The sequence below is a fragment of the Anomaloglossus baeobatrachus genome, chromosome 6 (assembly GCF_048569485.1).
Source record: "Anomaloglossus baeobatrachus isolate aAnoBae1 chromosome 6, aAnoBae1.hap1, whole genome shotgun sequence".
Lineage (NCBI taxonomy): Eukaryota > Metazoa > Chordata > Amphibia > Anura > Aromobatidae > Anomaloglossus > Anomaloglossus baeobatrachus.
In genome coordinates, this window is record NC_134358.1 from 510033527 (window position 1) to 510055139 (window position 21613).

Consider the following 21613-nt stretch of genomic DNA (forward strand, 5'->3'; position numbering starts at 1 on the left):
TCCAACGCATCCTTCAATGGGCGGAGGACTCCAAGTCCACCATATCCGCAGTCCACATCCCAGGCGTGGAAAACTGGGAGGCAGATTATCTCAGCCGTCAATCCGTGGACGGTGGCGAGTGGTCCCTGCACCCGGCAGTGTTTCAGTCAATCTGCCGCAAATGGGGCACTCCGGACGTGGACCTAATGGCATCCTGTCACAACAACAAGGTTCCGGTTTACGTGGCTCGCTCCCACGATCCTCAGGCCTTCGCCGCGGACGCTCTGGTTCAAGACTGGTCCCAGTTTCGTCTGTCCTACGTGTTTCCCCCTCTAGCTCTCTTGCCCAGAGTCCTGCGCAAGATCAGAATGGAGGGCCGTCGAGTCATCCTCATTGCACCGGACTGGCCCAGGCGAGCTTGGTATCCGGACCTGCTCCAACTGTCCGTGGAGATGCCGTGGCATCTTCCGGACCGTCCAGACCTGCTCTCGCAAGGTCCGTTTTTCCGCCCGAATTCTGCGGCACTCAGCTTGACGGCGTGACTCTTGAGTCCTGGATTTTGACGGCTTCTGGTATTCCTCCTGAAGTCATCTCCACTATGACCCGGGCCCGTAAGTCTTCCTCCGTCAAGATCTATCACAGGACTTGGAAAATTTTTCTGTCCTGGTGTCGCTCTTCCGGCCATTCTCCTTGGCCATTCTCGTTGCCGACCCTTCTGTCTTTTTTACAGTCCGGTCTGCAGCTAGGACTGTCCCTTAACTCTCTCAAGGGACAAGTCTCAGCTCTATCAGTGCTGTTCCAGCGGCGTATCGCCCGGCTGGCTCAAATCCGCACCTTCATGCAGGGCGCGTCTCACATTCCGCCTTATCGGTGGCCCTTGGATCCCTGGGACCTTAACTTGGTCCTCACGGTATTGCAGAAACCCCCCTTTGAGCCTCTTAGGGAGGTTTCTTTGTATCGTCTTTCTCAAAAGGTGGCCTTTCTAGTTGCCATAACTTCTCTCAGGAGAGTCTCTGATTTGGCTGCGCTCTCCTCGGAGTCACCTTTTTTGTTTTTTCACCAAGACAAGGTAGTTCTCCGTCCGACCCCGGACTTTCTTCCTAAGGTGGTCTCTCCCTTCCACCTTAACCAGGATATTTCCTTGCCTTCCTTCTGTCCGGCCCCTGTTCATCGCTTTGAGAAAGCGCTGCATACTCTAGATCTGGTGCGTGCTCTCCGGATTTATGTGGCTCGCACCGCTGCGCTTAGGCGGTGCACCTCTTTTTGTGCTAACCACAGGGCGGCGCAAGGGTCTCTCTGCTTCTAAGCCGACCTTGGCCCGTTGGATTAGATCGACCATTTCGGACGCCTACCAGAGTACTCGGGTGCCTCCCCCGCCGGGGATCAAAGCACACTCAACCAGAGCTGTCGGTGCCTCTTGGGCTTTTAGGCACCAGGCTACGGCTCAACAAGTCTGTCAGGCTGCCACTTGGACTAGCCTGCATACCTTTTCGAAGCACTACCAAGTGCATGCTCATGCTTCGGCAGATGCGAGCTTGGGCAGACGCATCCTTCAGGCGGCTGTCGCCCACTTGTGAAGTTAGGCTCCGCCTACTTCTTAGTTTTTTCTGTTTATTCCCACCCAGGGACAGCTTTCAACGTCCCATGGTCTGGGTCTCCCAAAGGAACGATAAAGAAAAAAAGAATTTTGTTACTTACCATAAATTCTTTTTCTTATAGTTCCGTATTGGGAGACCCAGCTCCTCCCTGTTGCCTGTTGGCAATTTTCTTGTTCCGTGTGTTATCACCGGCTGTTGTCGTGGACAGAGTCTCCGGTTGTTCCGGTTCTTACTCGGTTCTACTTGTGGGTGGCTATTCTCCTTCAGCTTTTGCACTAAACTGGCTAGGACTGGCTACCAGGGGGTGTATAAGCTCAGAGGGAGGAGCTACACTTTTAAGTGTAGTACTTTGTGTGTCCTCCGGAGGCAGAAGCTAAACACCCATGGTCTGGGTCTCCCAATACGGAACTATAAGAAAAAGAATTTACGGTAAGTAACAAAATTCTCTTTATTGTTCCCCTGGCACTCCAAAATTCTGCAGTCTGGCTCCCCCCCCCCCCCCCCAACACACGCAGGTCTCCTCTCCTATTCTTCCAACATCATCGTTGCCAGACCCTTGTAGTTGATCCGTGTCTTCAATGTCGTCAATACCAGAAGAGTAGGAGAGGAGACCAGGCGAGGGTATGGAGGTAGGGGTTTGGTAGTTGGGTGCACCTTCCACGAATACTCAAAACTGCTTAAAAATAATCCTGTGTAAACGGGACGTGCTGCAGAGAACGATGATATCGAATGTGCACAGAGGAGTCATACCTTCTATCATTGTGTGCACATGGATGTGCGGTCGGCTTGTCTGAACAGGCTTGTAAACGACCGCCATTGTGTTCCATGTAGATGATCCGCAGTTGTTTAACAATTGCAGCTGCCTCATGTGCCAGCCCTGTATTTGGGATTTCTGTCACTATTTTTATGACTTAAGAAATGGCAGCACAAACTAAGCTACACATAAGTGAATATTAAGCGAAAATGTCTGTGATTGGTCATTGATGTGTTTTTCAGGTGACGAGGGCCGATGTGGAAGTCCAGCCGTACGCCTTTACAACAAAGTCATTATTTGTGGGGCACATGGATTACAAATACCTCCGCTGGCAGGTAAAGAACTCGTATGTGGTCAGAATGTAAAGTATTCCCATCATGTTTGAAGTACTTTGGTCATTTAAATTAAAATGGCCATAGAATTTCCTCCTCTCCAACATGTCAACTGTCATTGTGCGGGTGCGGAGGTCTCCATCCTGCCGCTGGGAGGTGTAGCCAAACAGTCTCAAAGCCACAGGTTGGAGGCCGTCTATGTAGAGTAAATGTCCTTTGTGTCCTCCTGGCAGCCTGTCCACAGACTACGATGGCACCCTTGCTTTGTACAGTCAGAAGAGCAATATAGGTGACCCACTGCCTCGGACTGAGCACTCCCCAATGTTATAATCAGAGGAAACTGTTTCTTCTGCATCGGAGGATCCCATACTGAAATTGGTGGTACCTGGTGATCATTAGAGTGCTGTTTACAAGCTGTATTGTAAAGAGCTTGTAAGAGCTGCACTTTTTGCCTAGGTGACCTTACCACCGCTGATAGACTGCAGAGGTGCGCAGAAATCTTGGCCGTAAACAAAAAAAATTAAAATCTCTACATTCTTGAGAATAAAGGAAGTAAATTGCAAAGATACTTGTCTGTACAAGAATTTGATGTTTTAAAAAAAAAAAAAAAAATTTTTAAAATCAGAATTTTGTAAAAAAAAATAAATAAAAAATACTAATTTTCTGAGCTTTGCGAGGGCTTTTTCTTTGTCGCTCCATTGGGAGACCCAGACAATTGGGTGTATAGCTTCTGCCTCCGGAGGCCACACAAAGTATTACACTTTAAAAAGTGTAACCCCTCCCCTCTGCCTATACACCCTCCCGTGGATCACGGGCTCCTCAGTTTTATGCTTTGTGTTGAAGGAGGCACACATTCACTCAAGCTCCCATTTTAATCAGCAGCAGCTGCTGATTGTATCGGATGGAAGAAAAGAGGGCCCTAACAGGGCCCCCGGCATGCTCCCTTCTCACCCCACTAAGTCGGCGGTGCTGTTAAGGTTGAGGTACCCATTGCGGGTACAAAGGCTGGAGCCACATGCCGTTTTTTCTTCCCCATCCCTTAGAGGCTCTGGGAGAAGTGGGATCCTAACCGGTCACCATTCACTGGGGGAATCTGACGGACAGGAGACTGGGTATCATCAGGGACAGGCCCTGCATCTATAAGGTACTCTGTGTCCCCTTGGGGACGGTGCATGGAGCGCCTGTGTTACAGACGCTGCAGCGGCTGCTGTTTTTTTGTGACGACCGGGACTACCGCGCCGACCGCGCCTGTTTGCCGGCCGCGTTATTAAATTTAGTCCCCGGCTTTTGCGGCCTAGTACCATAACTCCCGCCCCCGGGCCTGCCAGTCAGGGGTAAGGGCGGGACGGTCGACTGGACGTCGGCAGTGAGGGCTGGAGCATACTTAGGTGTTCTCCTCCCCCCTCACTGAGCACTGTGGGGCACCAGATTCCCGCACTTTATTAGTCACGCCCACGGCTCCCTCCTCCCCTGAGAGTTCTGGCAGCCATATTTACAATCACTTCTGCCGGTGGAGGATTTCAGAACGAGCTCTACAGCTCTGGGAGGCCCAGGCAGGGAATCTGGTGGACACACAACCGCTTTGGGCGGTCGGTAAGCCACACCGGTTACCCGGTGCTGGCCCCCATTCGGTGCCGAAGTGTGTGTATATGTATGTATATATGTATATGTATGTATGTATGTATGTATATATATATATATATATATATATATATATATATATATATATATAATTTTTGTATACATTTTCTCTGTTCGGCCGCATTGTTTTGCTTTTGGCTATATACCCTCAGTGATCACTCTCAGAGGAGACTACAGCATGTCGTCCGCAAAGAGCAAGGGTGCCAAGGCACAGGCTTATTTTGCAACCTGTACCTCTTGTGCGGCTATGTTACCTGCAGGTTCCACCTACCCTCACTGTGTGCAATGCTCGGCCCCTGTGGCACTCACTCAGCCGGAGCCTGGGGCACTGGTGGGACCCTCGGCTCAGGTAGAACCGCCGGCTTCCACTGTCCAGGTGGCAGGGACAGAGTTTGCAGTTTTGGCTGAGAAACTCTGAGTCGCTTTCACAATCCATGGCTCAGTCTATGGACAGATGGTCTGCTAAGATACTAGAAGCCTTGCAGTCCAGATCGGTCACACAGGCCCCGGGCACTGTGAGTTCATCGCCCCCAGGCCCCTCTCGGTCGGTGCAGCAGAGTGCTCCTGGGGTGACACCTAGGTCCCACGGGGAGGACTCCGACACGGACCGCAGTCCCAGACCGGCTAAGCGGGCTCGCTGGGAACCTTCCCCGGCTTCATCACGCTGTTCGGGGTCTCAGCATGAGGACTCTCTGGAGGATGAGGCGGAGGTCGCAGCCCAGGACTCTGACCCTGACGTTGCTCTCAATCTTGATACACCTGAAGGGGACGCCATAGTAAATGACCTTATAGCGTCCATCAACCAGGTGCTAGATCTTTCTCCCCCAACTCCACCTATAGAGGAGTCGGCTTCACAGCAGGAGAAACGCCAGTTTAGGTTTCCCAAACGTACACGGAGTGCGTTTTTCGATCACTCTAACTTCAGAGATGCTGTCCAGAAGCACAGAGCATTTCCGGACAAGCGCTTTACTAAGCGCCTTAATGACACACGTTACCCCTTCCCCCCTGACGTAGTTAAGGGTTGGGCTCAGTGTCCCAAGGTGGATCCTCCAGTCTCTAGACTGGCGGCTAGATCCGTAGTATCAGTGGCAGATGGTTCATCGCTCAAGGATGCCACTGACAGGCAAATAGAGCTCCTGATGAAATCCATCTATGAAGCCATAGGCCCGTCTTTTGCTCCGGCCTTTGCAGCCGTGTGGGCACTCCAAGCTATCTCAGCTTGTCTGTCTGAGATTAATGCAGTCACACGTACCTCTGCTCCGCAAGTTGTGTCTTTGACTTCTCAGGCATCGGCCTTTTCGTCCTACGCCATGAACGCCGTCCTGGACTCAGCGAGCCGTACAGCGGTAGCGTCTGCCAATTCGGTGGCAGTCCGCAGGGCCATGTGGCTACGCGAATGGAAGGCAGACTCTGCTTCCAAGAAGTTCTTAACCGGTTTGCCATTTTCTGGCGACCGTTTGTTTGGCGAGCAATTGGATGAAATTATTAAACAATCCAAGGGAAAGGACTCGTCCTTACCCCAGTCCAAACCAAACAAACCTCAGCAACGAAAAATTCAATCGAGGTTTCGGTCCTTTCGGCCCTCAGCCAGGTCCCAATCCTCCACGTCCAACAGGTCAGAGAAGGGCCAGAGGAACTCTTCTGCATGGCGGTCTAAGTCACGTCCTCCAAAGACCGCCGGAGGAACCGCCTCCAAGGCGGCCTCCTCATGACTTTCGACCTCCCCAAACCGCATCCTCGGTCGGTGGCAGGCTCTCCCGCTTTTGCGACGCCTGGTGGCCACATGTCCAAGACCGATGGGTGAGAGACATTCTGTCGCACGGTTACAGGATAGAGTTCAGCTCTCGTCCTCCGACTCGTTTCTTCAGAACATCTCCGCCCCCCGAGCGAGCCGATGCACTTTTCCAGGCGGTGAACACTCTGAAGGCAGAAGGAGTTGTGATTCCCGTTCCCATTCAAGAACGTGGTCGCGGTTTTTACTCCAACTTGTTCGTGGTGCCAAAAAAGGACGGATCATTCCGCCCCGTTCTGGACCTCAAACTGCTCAACAGACACGTGAGAACCAGACGGTTCCGGATGGAATCTCTCCGTTCTGTCATCGCCTCGATGTCCCAAGGAGACTTCCTAGCCTCAATCGACATCAGGGATGCTTATCTCCATGTGCCGATTGCACCATAGCATCAACGCTTCCTGCGTTTCGCCATCGGGGACGAACACCTTCAGTTTGTGGCACTGCCTTTCGGCCTGGCGACAGCCCCACGGGTCTTCACCAAGGTCATGGCATCCGTGGTGGCGGTCCTACACTCTCAGGGCCACTCGGTGATCCCTTACTTAGACGATCTCCTAGTCAAGGCACCCTCCCGGGTGGCATGTCAACACAGCCTGACCATTGCTCTGGAGGCTCTCCAGAGGTTCGGGTGGATCATCAATTTCCCAAAGTCAAAATTGACACCGACCCAATCACTGACTTACCTCGGGATGGAGTTTCATACTCTCTCAGCGATAGTGAAGCTTCCGCTGGACAAACAGCGTTCGCTGCAGACAGGGGTGCAATCTCTCCTTCGGACCCAGTCACACCCCTTGAGGCGCCTCATGCACTTCCTAGGGAAGATGGAGGCAGTTCCCTTTGCGCAGTTTCATCTGCGTCCACTTCAATGGGACAGGAGATCGACGTCCCTAGACAGGAACGTCTCTCTTTCACTGGCAGCCAAAACCTCTCTTCAGTGGTGGCTTCTTCCCACTTCCTTGTCTAAGGGAAAATCATTCCTGCCCCCATCCTGGGCTGTGGTCACGACGGACGCGAGTCTGTCAGGGTGGGGAGCGGTCTTCCTCCACCACAGGGCTCAGGGAACCTGGACTCCGACAGAGTCCTCCCTTCAGATCAATGTTCTGGAGATAAGGGCAGTGTATCTAGCCCTAAAGGCGTTCCATCGGTGGCTGGAGGGCAGACAGATCCGCATACAGTCGGACAACGCCACGGCGGTCGCGTACATCAACCACCAGGGCGGCACACGCAGTCGTCAGGCCTTCCAAGAAGTTCGGCGGATTCTGCTGTGGGCGGAAGCCACAGCCTCCACCATCTCCGCAGTTCACATCCCGGGCGTAGAAAACTGGGAAGCAGACTTTCTCAGTCGCCAGGGCATGGACGCAGGGGAATGGTCTCTTCACCCGGACGTGTTTCAAGAGATCTGTTGCCGCTGGGGAATGCCGGACGTCGACCTCATGGCGTCTCGGCACAACAACAAAGTCCCGGCATTCATGGCACGGTCTCAAGATCACAGAGCTCTGGCGGCGGACGCATTAGTTCAGGATTGGTCGCAGTTTCGACTGCCTTATGTATTTCCTCCTCTGGCACTGCTGCCCAGAGTGTTGCGCAAGATCAGGTCCGACTGCCGCCGCGCCATCCTCGTCGCTCCAGACTGGCCGAGGAGGTCGTGGTACCCGGATCTGTGGCACCTCACGGTGGGTCAACCGTGGGCACTCCCAGACCGACCAGACTTGCTGTCTCAAGGGCCATTTTTCCATCTGAATTCTGCGGCCCTCAACCTGACTGTGTGGCCATTGAGTCCTGGCTCCTAGCGTCCTCAGGGTTATCTCAAGATGTTATTGCCACTATGAGACAAGCCAGGAAACCAACGTCCGCCAAGATCTATCACAGGGCTTGGAGGATCTTCTTATCCTGGTGCTCTGATCGGGGTTTTACCCCCTGGCCGTTTGCCTTACCCACTTTCCTTTCTTTCCTTCAATCCGGAATGGACAAGGGTTTGTCTCTCGGCTCTCTCAAGGGACAAGTATCGGCGCTTTCCGTGTTTTTTCAAAAGCGTCTAGCCAGGCTTCCGCAGGTCCGCACGTTCCTGCAGGGAGTTTGCCACATAGTCCCACCTTACAAGCGTCCGCTGGAACCCTGGGATCTTAACAGGGTGCTAACGGCTCTTCAGAAACCACCTTTCGAGCCGATGCGGGATGTCTCTATCACGCCTTTCGCAGAAGGTGGCCTTCCTAGTGGCAGTCACATCGCTTCGGAGAGTGTCTGAGCTAGCAGCGCTGTCATGCAAAGCCCCCTTCCTGGTGTTTCACCAGGATAAGGTGGTTCTGCGTCCGGTCCCGGAATTTCTCCCTAAGGTGGTATCCCCTTTTCATCTCAATCACGATATCTCCTTACCTTCCTTTTGCCCTCATCCAGTTCACCAATGTGAAAAGGATTTGCACTTGTTAGATCTCGTGAGAGCACTCCGGCTCTATATTTCTCGCACGGCGTCCCTGCGCCGTTCGGATGCGCTCTTTGTCCTTGTCGCTGGCCAGCGTAAGGGGTCGCATGCTTCCAAGTCAACCTCGGCTCGGTGGATCAAGGAACCGATTCTTGAAGCCTACCGTTCTTCTGGGCTTCCGATTCCTTCAGGGCTTCCGATTCCTTCAGGGCTGAAGGCCCATTCTACCAGAGCCGTGGGTGCATCCTGGGCATTGCGGCACCAGGCTACGGCTCAGCAGGTGTGTCAGGCGGCTACCTGGTCGAGTCTGCACACTTTCACGAAACACTATCAGGTGCATGCCTATGCTTCGGCAGATGCCAGCCTAGGTAGGTGAGTCCTTCAGACGGCGGTCGCCCACCTGTAAGAGGGGGCCGTTTTTCGGCTCTTTTTATCGAGGTATTCTTTTACCCACCCAGGGACTGCTTTTGGACGTCCCAATTGTCTGGGTCTCCCAATGGAGCGACAAAGAAGGGAATTTTGTTTACTTACCGTAAATTCCTTTTCTTCTAGCTCCTATTGGGAGACCCAGCACCCGCCCCTGTTCCCTTCGGGCTGTTGTTCTTTTGTGTACACATGTTGTTCATGTTGAATTGTTCTTTTGGTTCATGGTTTCAGTTCTCCGAACATCCTTCGGATTGAATTTACCTTAGACCAATTTATAAGTTTCCTCCTTCCTGCTTTTGCACCAAAACTGAGGAGCCCGTGATGCACGGGAGGGTGTATAGGCAGAGGGGAGGAGTTACACTTTTTAAAGTGTAATACTTTGTGTGGCCTCCGGAGGCAGAAGCTATACACCCAATTGTCTGGGTCTCCCAATAGGAGCTAGAAGAAAAGGAATTTACGGTAAGTAAACAAAATTCCCTTCTTTTTTTTTTTTTTAAAAGTTGCAAGCTGATGGCTTTTGGTGATACCATTTTGAGGTATAAACAAGATTTCGAAAGATGCGCTATGGGCACTGGAATGTTTCCATCTTAGAATCGTGCTACTTGAAAATTTTTATGTGTCACAGTTAGTCTGTTATACACTGTCATACAATGGTTGTGAAATGTATTGCAATTGATCCAGATTGGTATGATTCCATGTTTATAGTTAAATTAAGAATTTAAAAAAAAAAAAAAAGAATCGTGCTACTTAAAGGGAACCTGTCCCACTGTACACGGAGTCCGATCAGTGGAGAGCCTGGTATAGAGGAGAAGCTGAACAGAATGTCCTGTTCATTGGTTTGTCGGAGAAGATTTAGTATAGCGTGTATTTTATTTATTGAAATCCCTGATGATTCTATGGAGTAGTCCAGTGGGTGGAGCTACTTGTAATGGTCACCTCTGCATGCAGTCACTAGCAACTCCGCCCACTGGACTCTTATGCATACAAATACCAGGGATTTCAGTGAATAAAATGTAAGTTTTACCAAAACGTTTCACAAAAAACAATGAATATCCATCTGATCATCTTCTGCTGTATAACATCCTGCCTAGAGATCAGATACCAGGTTTCGTTTATATGTCGCTGTTCGAGATGGTTCCTCTTTAACCATTTAAATGGCTCTATCGGAGCCAGTATAACACAGCTGGCAGCTGTCCTGTGTGACAAACCATGCACCTGACCTGTGATGGACACACACTTTACATTTCTTAAAGGGGTTAATTTAAAGGTAGGAATGATCCACTATATGGAATATGAATGTATCATCACATGTATAACTCACTTGTGGCTTTTTGTATAATATGGTGTTGTTGGTAAGCAACTGACACTTCTCTCGGGGCACGTTGCAGGTAGTGGACACCCCTGGGATTCTGGATCATCCTCTGGAGGACAGGAACACCATTGAGATGCAAGCCATCACCGCCCTGGCTCACCTCCGGGCTGCCGTCCTGTACGTGATGGATGTCTCGGAGCAGTGTGGACACACCATAGAGCAGCAGCTGGAGCTCTTCAACAACATCCGTCCTCTGTTCTCCAATAAAGTGAGTCCCGTCGTCCGATGCTGGAGGCTGATGATAACACGATAGAGTAAAACTCATCCTCTTTATTTTTCCCCTCCTAGCCTCTCCTCATTGTTCTGAATAAGTGTGATGTGAAGCGCGTCTCTGAGCTCGACGAGGAACAACAGGTAAGAACATGTGATGCCTCTATAACATACAGTATCGTGATATGTGGTACAGCAGAACGAAGGACGTCCTAATGGTCCAAAATGAAAAGCATCAGTAAGGAGGATCATAAAGATGGGTCCTGGAAATGACATCACTGGCAAATCGTGACCTCATCAGATCTGAAGCAGTTTATAGAAGGATCTGGTCTGTGTGATCCTGTCCTGAGCAAAGCTTCATTTGTGCTTTCATCTCATCTTTTAGATTGACATTAATGAAGTTATTTATCTTTTGAGGGGCCATTTTTTTATTTTTTTTACCCAAATGCATGTAATTGGGCCTCAAAATAATTTTTACAATTTGCCAAAGGCATCTAAAACTGAACTTTTGATTCATATATTAAATAATAAAGCTCTAATTACATTAAAAACGCACAGTATGGGACTGTTATTGCTAATGACACAACTTAATTCCTTATCTTATCAATCCCTATTGATGAGACACTGTCCGTGGGTCTATTAAAGGTAGTCACACATAACGAGATCGCTAGCGAGACCGCTGATGTCACGGTTTCTGTGACGCAGTAGCGATCTTGTTAGTGATCTCGTTATGTGTGACACCTACCAGCGATCAGGCCCCTGCTGTGAGATCTCTAGTCGTTGCAGAATGGTCCAGGCCATTTTCTTCAAAGGCGATGTCCTGCTGGGCAGGACACATCGCTGTGTTTGACACTGTGGGACAGGGTCACAGTGACTGCTGAGATCGTTATACAGGTCACTACTGCGACCTGTATTGTTCCTGCATCGCTGGTAAGGTCTGACTGTGTGACATCTCACCTGCGACCTCCCAGCGACTTACCAGCGATCCCTATCAGGTCGCATCGTTTTTGGGATCGCTGGTAAGTCGTTGTGCGTGACTGGGCCTTAACATTCACCATGGTGTTCAGTAGCTGTAGTCCCTATATTAGCTATTTAAAACCTAAGACCCAAACCTCCCCAACATGTTTCACCTTTACAGGCATCATCAGGGGGAATGAGCCTTAGATTTTAAATAGTATAGGGACTACAGCTACTGAACTCCATGGCGAATGTTATAAACCCACGGCCGGTGTCTCATTAATAGGGATTGATAAGATAAGGAATTAAGTTATGCTATTAGCAATAATAGCCCCATAATGTGCGTTTTTAATGTAATTAGTGCTGCATTATTTAATATATGAATTAAAAGGTAAGTTTTATTTAATAGTCATTAGTATCGGGGTTTAGTTGGCTTTGGCAAACTGTAAATTTGGTTGCCCTTACTCTGACTTATCAACTAGTCCATTAAAAATAATTTGTCATTGGGTTTCATTAAAAATGGTGCATCGTTGGGGCGGTGCGATGTAGCCGACCAGAGAGGACGCATGGGAAGAGAGCTCCTATAATCCTGATCTTATCCTGGCCATTTACACCCGGTTACCTGATCCATTTACTCACTGACCTGCTGCTGTGACAGGAGACACCATCTGGAGGCTGCAGATTCCCACTGGAGCTATTCCCTGACTCCTGCACGGCGTTGCTGGATCTCCTGAGGCTGGAGAGTGTGGAGCAGCAGCCATCTTCCCTACAGCATGCATTTCCACAGTGAGCAGCAGAGCATGACTCCGGAGAGCAGTGAGGAGTGACAGATTTATGGCCAGAGGTGAAGACCCAGGAGTGGTGAGCACAGGGAAGTTAATTCTCCCTTAGCTGTGTAACTGGCAGTCGGTGTGCAGCACATTAGGGGGGCCGGCTGCAGTGTGGAAGACTTTAACCCATGGAGTGCTGCAGGGTCTGGAGTGTGTGCCTTGAAAAACGGGCCCTGCAGATTTTTCCTGACACATGAAAACAAATAAGTGACACATATTGAAATCCCCACGCTGCACAGGCCTGCATCATCCTGATAAATACACCCTGATTGCTGTGCTGCCCTGGGACTCCCTTCATTCTTATTATCCACCATATAAGAGGCTGTTTTCCGGCTCTCTGGACGTGGTGAGGAAGTGGAGACAGACATATTACTAAATATACATTATAAAGGCACAGATTCAGACGCACGGGGGCACGATAAGAGAGGGGTGCAGAATCAGCAAATCCCCAGTGTATCAATATGAGTCCCCCTAAACAAAGTGTAGCTATTGACAAACTTAAGGAGTTCGCAAGGGGTGGTCAGGCAGATGCCCCTAAAGCCAAGAGAAATGCCACCCCAAAAGGTCAGGCACTATTGGATGACGGGTCAGAGGATAAAGATGATTTAACCCTGAGGCAGGTGTATGAACAGCTTCTACAAGCAATTTCTACAAGCAACAGCTCCCTCACAGCGAAAATTGAGCAGGTACATTCAGAGGTGGGCCTCCTGCGTCAGGTCATGCAATCCTTGAGGGCCCGAACAGCGGAAGTCTAGACGCGAGTGTCTGAACTTGAGGATCAAACTGTAACACTCAAAACAAAAATGACCACAATGGCCGGATCGGCAAATGCATGGCGCCAGAAAGCAGACGATCTGGAGAACCGCATGCGTCGAAACAATATACGAATCATAGGACTGCCAGAGCGCTCGGAAGGTCAGCATCCGGAACAATTCCTGGAGGAGTGGCTGAAATGTAATCTCGGAGATGAGTTCTCCTCGACATTTGCGGTGGAGAGGGTGCACAGAGTTCCAACAAGGCCTCCTATTCCAGGCGCGCCACCACATCCCTTTTTAGCAAAGATGCTCAACTACAGAGAGAGACACCGCACTCCATCTGGCCCGACAGAAGAGCCCACTCAAGTTCAATAATGCTGCCCTCTCGATCTTTCCGGACTTTTCGGTGGACCTCAAGAAACAGAGGGCCCACTTCATGGAGGTGAAGACGAAATTAAGGGATTGGAACATCATCTACTCTATGCTGTACCCTGCCCGGCTCCGCATAGTGCATGAAGGGTCGCCTCTGTTTTTTACTACACCTGCTGAGGCTGAGGACTGGCTACAGGTACACCCGAAACCTAAGGGGCAGAAGCCGTGAGATTACTTTCCTAAGTGACATTTTCTGTGCCCCCTGGCGACCCTCTTCTTCCATGGTTGCTTGAAGCCCCCTTTGGAGACAGATGGGACTTCCCCGTGCCTCGAGTGATGATGGAATTGGCCAGGAATTGGTTCTTGTGAAATGGGAGCCCTATCTTGTGCACCCTTATACCACCTATACCAGGACACTGTATTCAGTGGTGGTATCCCCATTGATGTTTGAAATGTTTTACAGGACTTATCGGAAAGGTCCTGAAGTTCGATATTGGTTCTTTGTTTACAGCTGCAATTGCATTAACTTTATTTCTTTGCAGGGACAGGCTTATTACTGTTGGAGGGTTAACCACCCTTAATTGCAGGGCAGAAAGCGTCTTATACCTGGGATCCTGGTTCTATAAAAAGATCTATGTGATATGGGGTCAGAGCTAATATTTATGACCTGGAATGTCAGAGGCCTTAAATCGCCCAAAAAACGTATTAAGGTATTCTCCCAAATTAAGCAAGTCAAGGCCCAACTGGTGGTACTGGTAGAGACTCACCTCACACGGGACACAGCCAGACTAGTAAACAAACCGTGGGTACAATGGTCGGCACATGCGTTCCACACCAGCTACTCCAGGGGTGTCTCTCTATTGGTCCATAGACATATCCGTTGGGAAGTGAAGGTGGTGAGGCGTGACCCGGAGGGGCGATTTGTGTTTTATATATGCGTCTATAAACTCTAGAGATTATGTGCTGTTATGAATTTACAACCCCCCACCAGCTCGCATCTCCATTCTTAAACAAGCAATGAGCTTTGCCCTCAATTATCCAGATGCGTATGTGTTATGTATGGGGGATTTTAATCTTGTGATGAATGAGGAGCAGGACAAGTTTCTGATGGATGGAGGGGGACAACATTCGGCCACACACTTGACTGATTTGCAGCAATGCGCGGAGGGAGGTGGGTGGATTGACCTTTGGCGACTCTGGCATCCTAACACCCGAGAATATACATGTCATTCTTCTACTAGACGCACGCTGTCCCGACTAGATTATATTTTTGGGTCGAGCAATATCGCAACCTGGGTGGATGACGTGGTACACGGGGTCAGGGGCATATCAGATCACAGCCCAGTGATTCTTACTATGAAGACTAACCAAGGTGTTGGTAAACCCTTTTGGAGGTTAAACCCCTTTTGGCTGAAACTAATAGATCAAAGTGATAGAACTCTGTCCCAAATAGAGGATTTCCTGGAAGCACACCCTAAACCTTGGAATATTAACTTGGTGTGGGACACTCTTAAAGCCTACCTTAGAGGGTGTTTGTCTTCAACCATAACATATCTTAAGAGTGACTAAAACTGAGGATGATATAGTAGAGGGGAGACTAAGGGACTTAGAGGCAATATATATATCGGCCCCAACCGATGGAAATAGAGCGGCCTGGATGCAATCATATAGGTTATATATGCAGCACTCTGAGACCAAGTCCAAACGCAAATTGTTCTTTACCCGACAATCATATTTTGAGCTTGGAAATCAATCCAGTAAATTATTGGCATATATGGTTAGGCAACACAACACTTCAAATACAATATTGGGTATACGGAGGATGGATGGCTCAATAGCTACATCCCCTGAGGATATTTTAGAGTGCTTTTGTGAATACTATAAAACCCTATACACATCTAGAAATCCTCATGGAGTTCAAAGTTGCGTGACATATTTGTCGGATTTGGAGTTTCCCACTTTGAGTGGATCACAACGGGAGTCTCTGGAGGCGGACATCACACTGGATGAAGTGATTACTGCCATCTCGGATATGGCTAGGGGGAAATCTCCGGGTCCAGATGGCCTTCCCATAGAATTCTATAGTAAATATTGTGACATATTGGCCCCGATTCTTTTAGAGGTTTTCTCACAATTTTCAGCCGGCGACTCTCTACCTGCCTCTTTGTACGAAGCACATATAGTTGTGTTGAGGAAGGAGGGTAAAGACCCACTAGACTGCGGTTCATACCGTCCTATATCCCTAGTTAACGTGGATTACAAGATCTTTACCAAAATACTGGCGTCCAGGCTTAATTCAGTCATATTGAGTATAGTTCACCCAGATCAAACCGGATTTATGCCTGGGAAAAACACCTCTATAAATATAAGACGGGTCCAGTCCATAGTGCAATATAGCACACTGGTCCAAGAGAACGAGTGGGCCATGGCCTCGCTGGATGCGGACAAAGCATTTGACTCTGTAGAATGGCCATTTTTATTTGCCTGCCTCCAGAGATTCGCTTTTGGGCCTAAATTCAGTAACTGGATTCATATGTTGTATAGGTCCCCGACAGCCAGGATACTAGTCAATGGTGCTATGTCTACACCCTTCGCATTGAATCGGGGCACAAGACAGGGATGCCCTCTGTCTCCAGCATTGTTTGCACTAGTTATTGAAGCTTTGGCAATTAGAATCCGCTCTCATCCACAGATCACTGGAATCACTATAGCCGACCGAACAGATCAAATACGATTGTATGCGATGACATGGTTGTCTTCTTAGATCGAGTGCAAGAGACTCTACTGGTGGTTATAGATACTATAGATACATTTGGGGAGTTTTCGGGACTACGCATCAACTGGGATAAGTCGGCTTTGATGCCATTAATGCATGGGTCTGGAATTTCAATGGAGGGTAGGTCACCATTGCAAGTGGTAACTAGCTTTAAATACCTGGGAATACACATACAGAAAGACCATACACTAGACCTGCAGACGAGTATAACCCCACTTCTGGAGCATGTTAAACTTAAATATAACTTGTGGAGCAAGCTACCGCTGTCAGTGGTTGGCAGAATAAATTTAATCAAAATGATATTACTTCCAAAGCTTAGTTATACACTACAACATAGTGCAGTATCAGTACCCAAATCCTTCTTCTCAATGTTGAACTCTCTTACTACCTCTTTCATATGGGGGAAATCCAGACCCAAACTTCGGTTATCCATTTTACAGAGCTCCAAAAGACTGGGAGGGATGGCTTTACCGGAGTTCTTCCTCTACTACCTCGCGGGACAGCTTAGGGCACTAGAGACTTGGATGCCTGGATGTCAGCTGCCAAACTCTGAGAGTCACTTGGCACACGCGGCTGGGACTGATTGTTTAGTGGGTTTTCTCGAATCAGAAGGACTGAGAACACCATGGCAATTACCCCTCCTCAGGTTGGCAAGATTAGTCTGGCGACAAGCCAAGAGGGTGGTACACTTCGAAGGGGTGGTGGCGGAACTCCCATTATGGGGGAATAGCTACTTCCATACTCTGAGAGATCACCCCTCGGCGCAATTCTGGGCCACTCACAGCGTCAGTGCATTAGGTGATCTTTTTGTCCCGGGAACCACAACCTTCAAGTCCTTTGAACAAGTCCAGATTGAATATAATGTTCCAAGATCACAGTTTTTTAGATACCTGCAGATTCGCACAGCGATTCAATCCCACATACAGAAAATTGGAGTGAGGAAATTGATATCATCCCTTCCTATGATAGGTATTCTAAAATCACAAAGACCTCGAGGCCTCATCTCAGGTATATATACTTACCTGTTGTCAGTGGGGGTGGAGTCTGACCCCTTGACAGCCCAGGATAGATGGAAATCTCTAATTCCCTCTCTACAGGGAGAGGAATGGGAAGAGATATTGGAATCTCCGACTGCGGTATCCCCTTCGGTTAATAATAAGTTGATTCAATGCTACATTGTCCACCAGGCATACCTTACTCCAACTCGATTATTTAGTATGGGCCGTTCTCGTACATCGGAGTGCCCGAGGTGTCATCTCTCAGGGGCAAATTTCATACATATGATCTGGAGCTGTCCCAATATATCTTCGTACTGGCGGGGAGTGACATCTCTGCTGACATCGATTGTGTCGATTCCTGTTTTGTGTGACCCTTTGATATGCCTGTTTGGGGTGGTGGAGGAAGAGTCCTGGGATCATTACATGACAATATTCCTCAGAGAGGCATTGTTTCTGGCTAGGAAATTAATAGCTCTGAGGTGGATGGGAGATTCGAATCCAACTGTGCGGTCCTGGGTTAAACTAGTCAATGCAACCATAGTCTATGAGCGGGTGGTATATTATAATAGGGGGTGCCCGGGAAAATTTAATAAAATCTGGGGTTTGTGGAATTCTTCTCCAGACACACTTGCGGAGGTTTGAGGGAGATTATGCGGATAATGGTGGTTCCCGTTAGATGTTGGGATATGAAACACTGTCCAATGGTATATTGAGGTATAATAATGCAATGTGGCTGTTGTTCCTCTTTCTATCTTGTTTTCAAAATATGGTCATGCTGATAGTTAGAGCTGTTCTTATGCGCAATATAAAATTAGATATATATGCAAACGATAAGAAGTATGGATAATAACATTGTTCTATCTTAACTGCTAAAGATATTATGGACTTTATATGACTGTTTATTGTTATATTTAAATATTACTATCTATATACTGAGCTATCTTTATATGGCAAATGTCAGTTGTACCATGTTTGAAATTGTTAATAAAACGAAGTTAAAAAAAAAATAAAACGGTGCATCGTTCGCCCTCTATAGCCGCTGTGTTCCTGTCTACTGCCGCAGAATGAGCTGAGAATCCATCAGCTATGGCGGTCTGCCGGGGAGTTTGTATCTTATATCGGAGTTTCTCTCGGCTGATTTATCATCACAGACCTCATCAAAGTTGACTGCAGGAAACAAAGTGTGTAAAAACAAAATAGTTCAAACTTTTACAGAAACCCAATGGCAAAAATTTTGTATTTCCAAATTACGTTTAAGTGCCAAAAGAAGGGAATTTTGTTTACTTACCGTAAATTCCTTTTCTTCTAGCTCCAATTGGGAGACCCAGACAGTGGGTGTATAGCTACTGCCTCTGGAGGCCGCACAAAGAACTACACTTAAAAGTGTAAGGCCCCTCCCCTTCTGGCTATACACCCTCCCGTAGGAGTACAGATTCCTCAGTTTTAGTACCAAAGCAAGAAGGAGGAAAGCCAATAACAGTTTCAAAAACAAATTCAATCCGATAACAAGATCGGAGAACTTAAGAAACAACATGAACAACATGTGCACCCGAAAAACGAAACCCTAAGAACAAATAGGGCGGGTGCTGGGTCTCCCAATTGGAGCTAGAAGAAAAGGAATTTACGGTAAGTAAACAAAATTCCCTTCTTCTTTTTCGCTCCTAATTGGGAGACCCAGACAGTGGGACGTCCAAAAGCAGTCCCTGGGTGGGTAAAAAGATACCACATGAACGGGCTGTCATACAGCCTCTTCCTACAGGTGGGCCACCGCCGCCTGAAGGACCTGTCTACCTAGGCTGGCATCTGCCGAAGCGTAGGTATGCACTTGATAGTGTTTGGTAAACGTGTGCAGACTCGACCAGGTAGCCGCCTGGCACACTTGCTGAGCCGTAGCCTGATGCCGCAATGCCCAGGACGCACCCACGGCTCTGGTAGAATGGGCCTTCAGTCCAGATGGAATCGGAAGCCCAGCAGAACGGTATGTGTGAAGAATTGGTTCCTTGATCCACCGCGCCAGGGTGGATTTGGAAGCTTGCGATCCCTTATGCTGACCAGCGACTAGGACAAAGAGCGCATCAGAACGGCGTAGAGCCGCCGTGCGAGAAATGTAAATCCTGAGTGCTCTCACCAGGTCCAACAGATGTAAACCCTTTTCAAATTGGTGAACTGGATGCGGACACAAAGATGGCAAAGTGATATCCTGATTGAGATGAAAGGAAGAAACCACCTTGGGAGAAAACTCTGGAATTGGACGCAGTACTACCTTGTCTTGGTGAAACACCAGGAAGGGAGATTTGCAAGATAACGCCGCTAGCTCGGACACTCTTCGAAGAGACGTGACCGCCACAAGAAAAACTACCTTTTGTGAAAGCCGAGAAAGGGGAACCTCTTTCAAAGGCTCGAAAGGCGGCTTCTGGAGAGCAATGAGAACCTTGTTCAGATCCCAGGGTTCCAATGGCCGTCTGTAAGGAGGAACGATATGACAAACTCCTTGGAGAAACGTGCGTACTTTAGAAAGCCGTGCCAAGCGCTTCTGAAAGAATACGGATAGCGCGGAGACTTGACCCTTAAGCGAGCTAAGCGACAAACCTTTTTCCAACCCAGACTGCAGGAAGGAAAGAAAAATTGGCAATGCAAATGGCCAGGGAGAAAACCCTTGAGCCAAGCACCACGCTAAGAATATCTTCCACGTCCTGTGATAGATCTTAGCTGAGGATGGTTTTCTAGCCTGTCTCATTGTGGCAACAACTTCATGAGATAAACCTGAGGCCGCTAGGATCCAGGACTCAATGGCCACACAGTCAGGTTCAGGGCCGCAGAATTCAGATGGAAAAACGGCCCTTGAGACAGCAAATCTGGACGGTTTGGTAGTGTCCACGGTTGGCCTACCGTGAGATGCCACAGATCCGGGTACCACGACCTTCTTGGCCAATCTGGAGCGACGAGTATGGCTCGATGGCAGTCGGACTTGATTTTCCGGAGAACTCTGGGTAACCATGCTAGAGGTGGGAACACATAGGGGAGTCGGAATTGCGACCAATCCTGAACCAAGGCGTCTGCCGCCAGCGCTCGGTGATCGTGAGACCGTGCCATGAAAACTGGGACCTTGTTGTTGTGCCGTGACGCCATCAGATCGACGTCCGGCGTCCCCCAGCGGCAACAGATCTGCTGAAACACGTCCGGGTGAAGGGACCATTCTCCTGCGTCCATGCCCTGGCGACTGAGAAAGTCTGCTTCCCAGTTTTCCACGCCTGGGATGTGAACTGCGGATATGGTGGACGCTCTGCTTTCCACCCACGTCAAAATCCGCTGGACTTCTTGAAAAGCTTGGCGACTGCGTGTTCCGCCTTGGTGGTTGATGTACGCCACCGCCGTGGAATTGTCCGACTGAATCCGAATCTGCTTGCCTTCCAGCCATTGTTGGAAGGCTCGCAGGGCAAGATAGATTGCTCTGATTTCCAGAACATTGATCTGCAGGGTGGACTCTTCCTGAGTCCACGTCCCCTGAGCCCTGTGGTGGAGAAACACCGCTCCCCACCCTGATAGGCTCGCATCCGTCGTGACCACTGCCCAGGACGGGGGAAGGAACGACTTTCCCTGTGACAATGAGGTGGGGAGAAGCCACCAACGCAGAGAGTCCTTGGCAGTCTGAGAGAGGGAGACAGTCCTGTCGAGGGACGTCGATTTCCCATCCCATTGGCGTAGAATGTCCCATTGTAGAGGGCGCAGATGAAACTGCGCGAACGGGACTGCCTCCATTGCTGCTACCATCTTTCCTAGGAAATGCATGAGGCGCCTCAGTGAGTGCGACTGGCTCTGAAGGAGAGATTGCACTCCAGTCCGTAGCGAGCACTGCTTGTCCAGTGGAAGCCTCACTATCGCTGAGAGAGTATGAAACTCCATGCCAAGATAAGTCAGAGATTGGGTCGGGGTTAGATGAGACTTTGGAAAGTTGATAATCCACCCGAAACTCTGGAGAGTGTCTAGTGCCACCTTCAGACTGTGTTGGCATGCCTCTTGAGAGGGTGCCTTTATAAGCAGGTCGTCTAGATACGGGATGACCGAGTGACCCTGCGAGTGCAGAACAGCTACTACTGCTGCCATGACTTTGGTGAAGACCCGGGGGGCTGTTGCCAGACCGAAAGGTAACGCTACGAACTGCAGGTGTTCGTCGTGTATGACGAAGCGTAGGAAACGCTGATGCTCTGGTGCGATCGGCACGTGGAGATACGCATCTTTGATATCTATTGATGCTAGAAAATCTCCTTGAGACATTGAGGCTATGACGGAGCGTAGGGATTCCATCCGGAACCTCCTGACTTTTACGTGTCTGTTGAGCAACTTTAGATCCAGGACGGGTCGATACGATCCGTCCTTTTTTGGGACCACAAACAGATTGGAGTAA

The 21613-nt window shown here is 49.2% G+C and overlaps 1 protein-coding gene across 1 annotated transcript in view; it reads left to right on the forward strand.

Annotated features, from left to right (window-relative positions):
- GTPBP4 (GTP binding protein 4) overlaps window positions 1-21613 on the forward strand; it is a 75025-nt gene that overhangs the window by 20697 nt on the left and 32715 nt on the right. The window contains exons 6-8 of the mRNA XM_075315470.1: window positions 2574-2666; window positions 10327-10518; window positions 10599-10664. Coding sequence (XP_075171585.1) covers window positions 2574-2666; window positions 10327-10518; window positions 10599-10664 — 351 coding nt within the window. The remainder of the gene's footprint in view (window positions 1-2573; window positions 2667-10326; window positions 10519-10598; window positions 10665-21613) is intronic.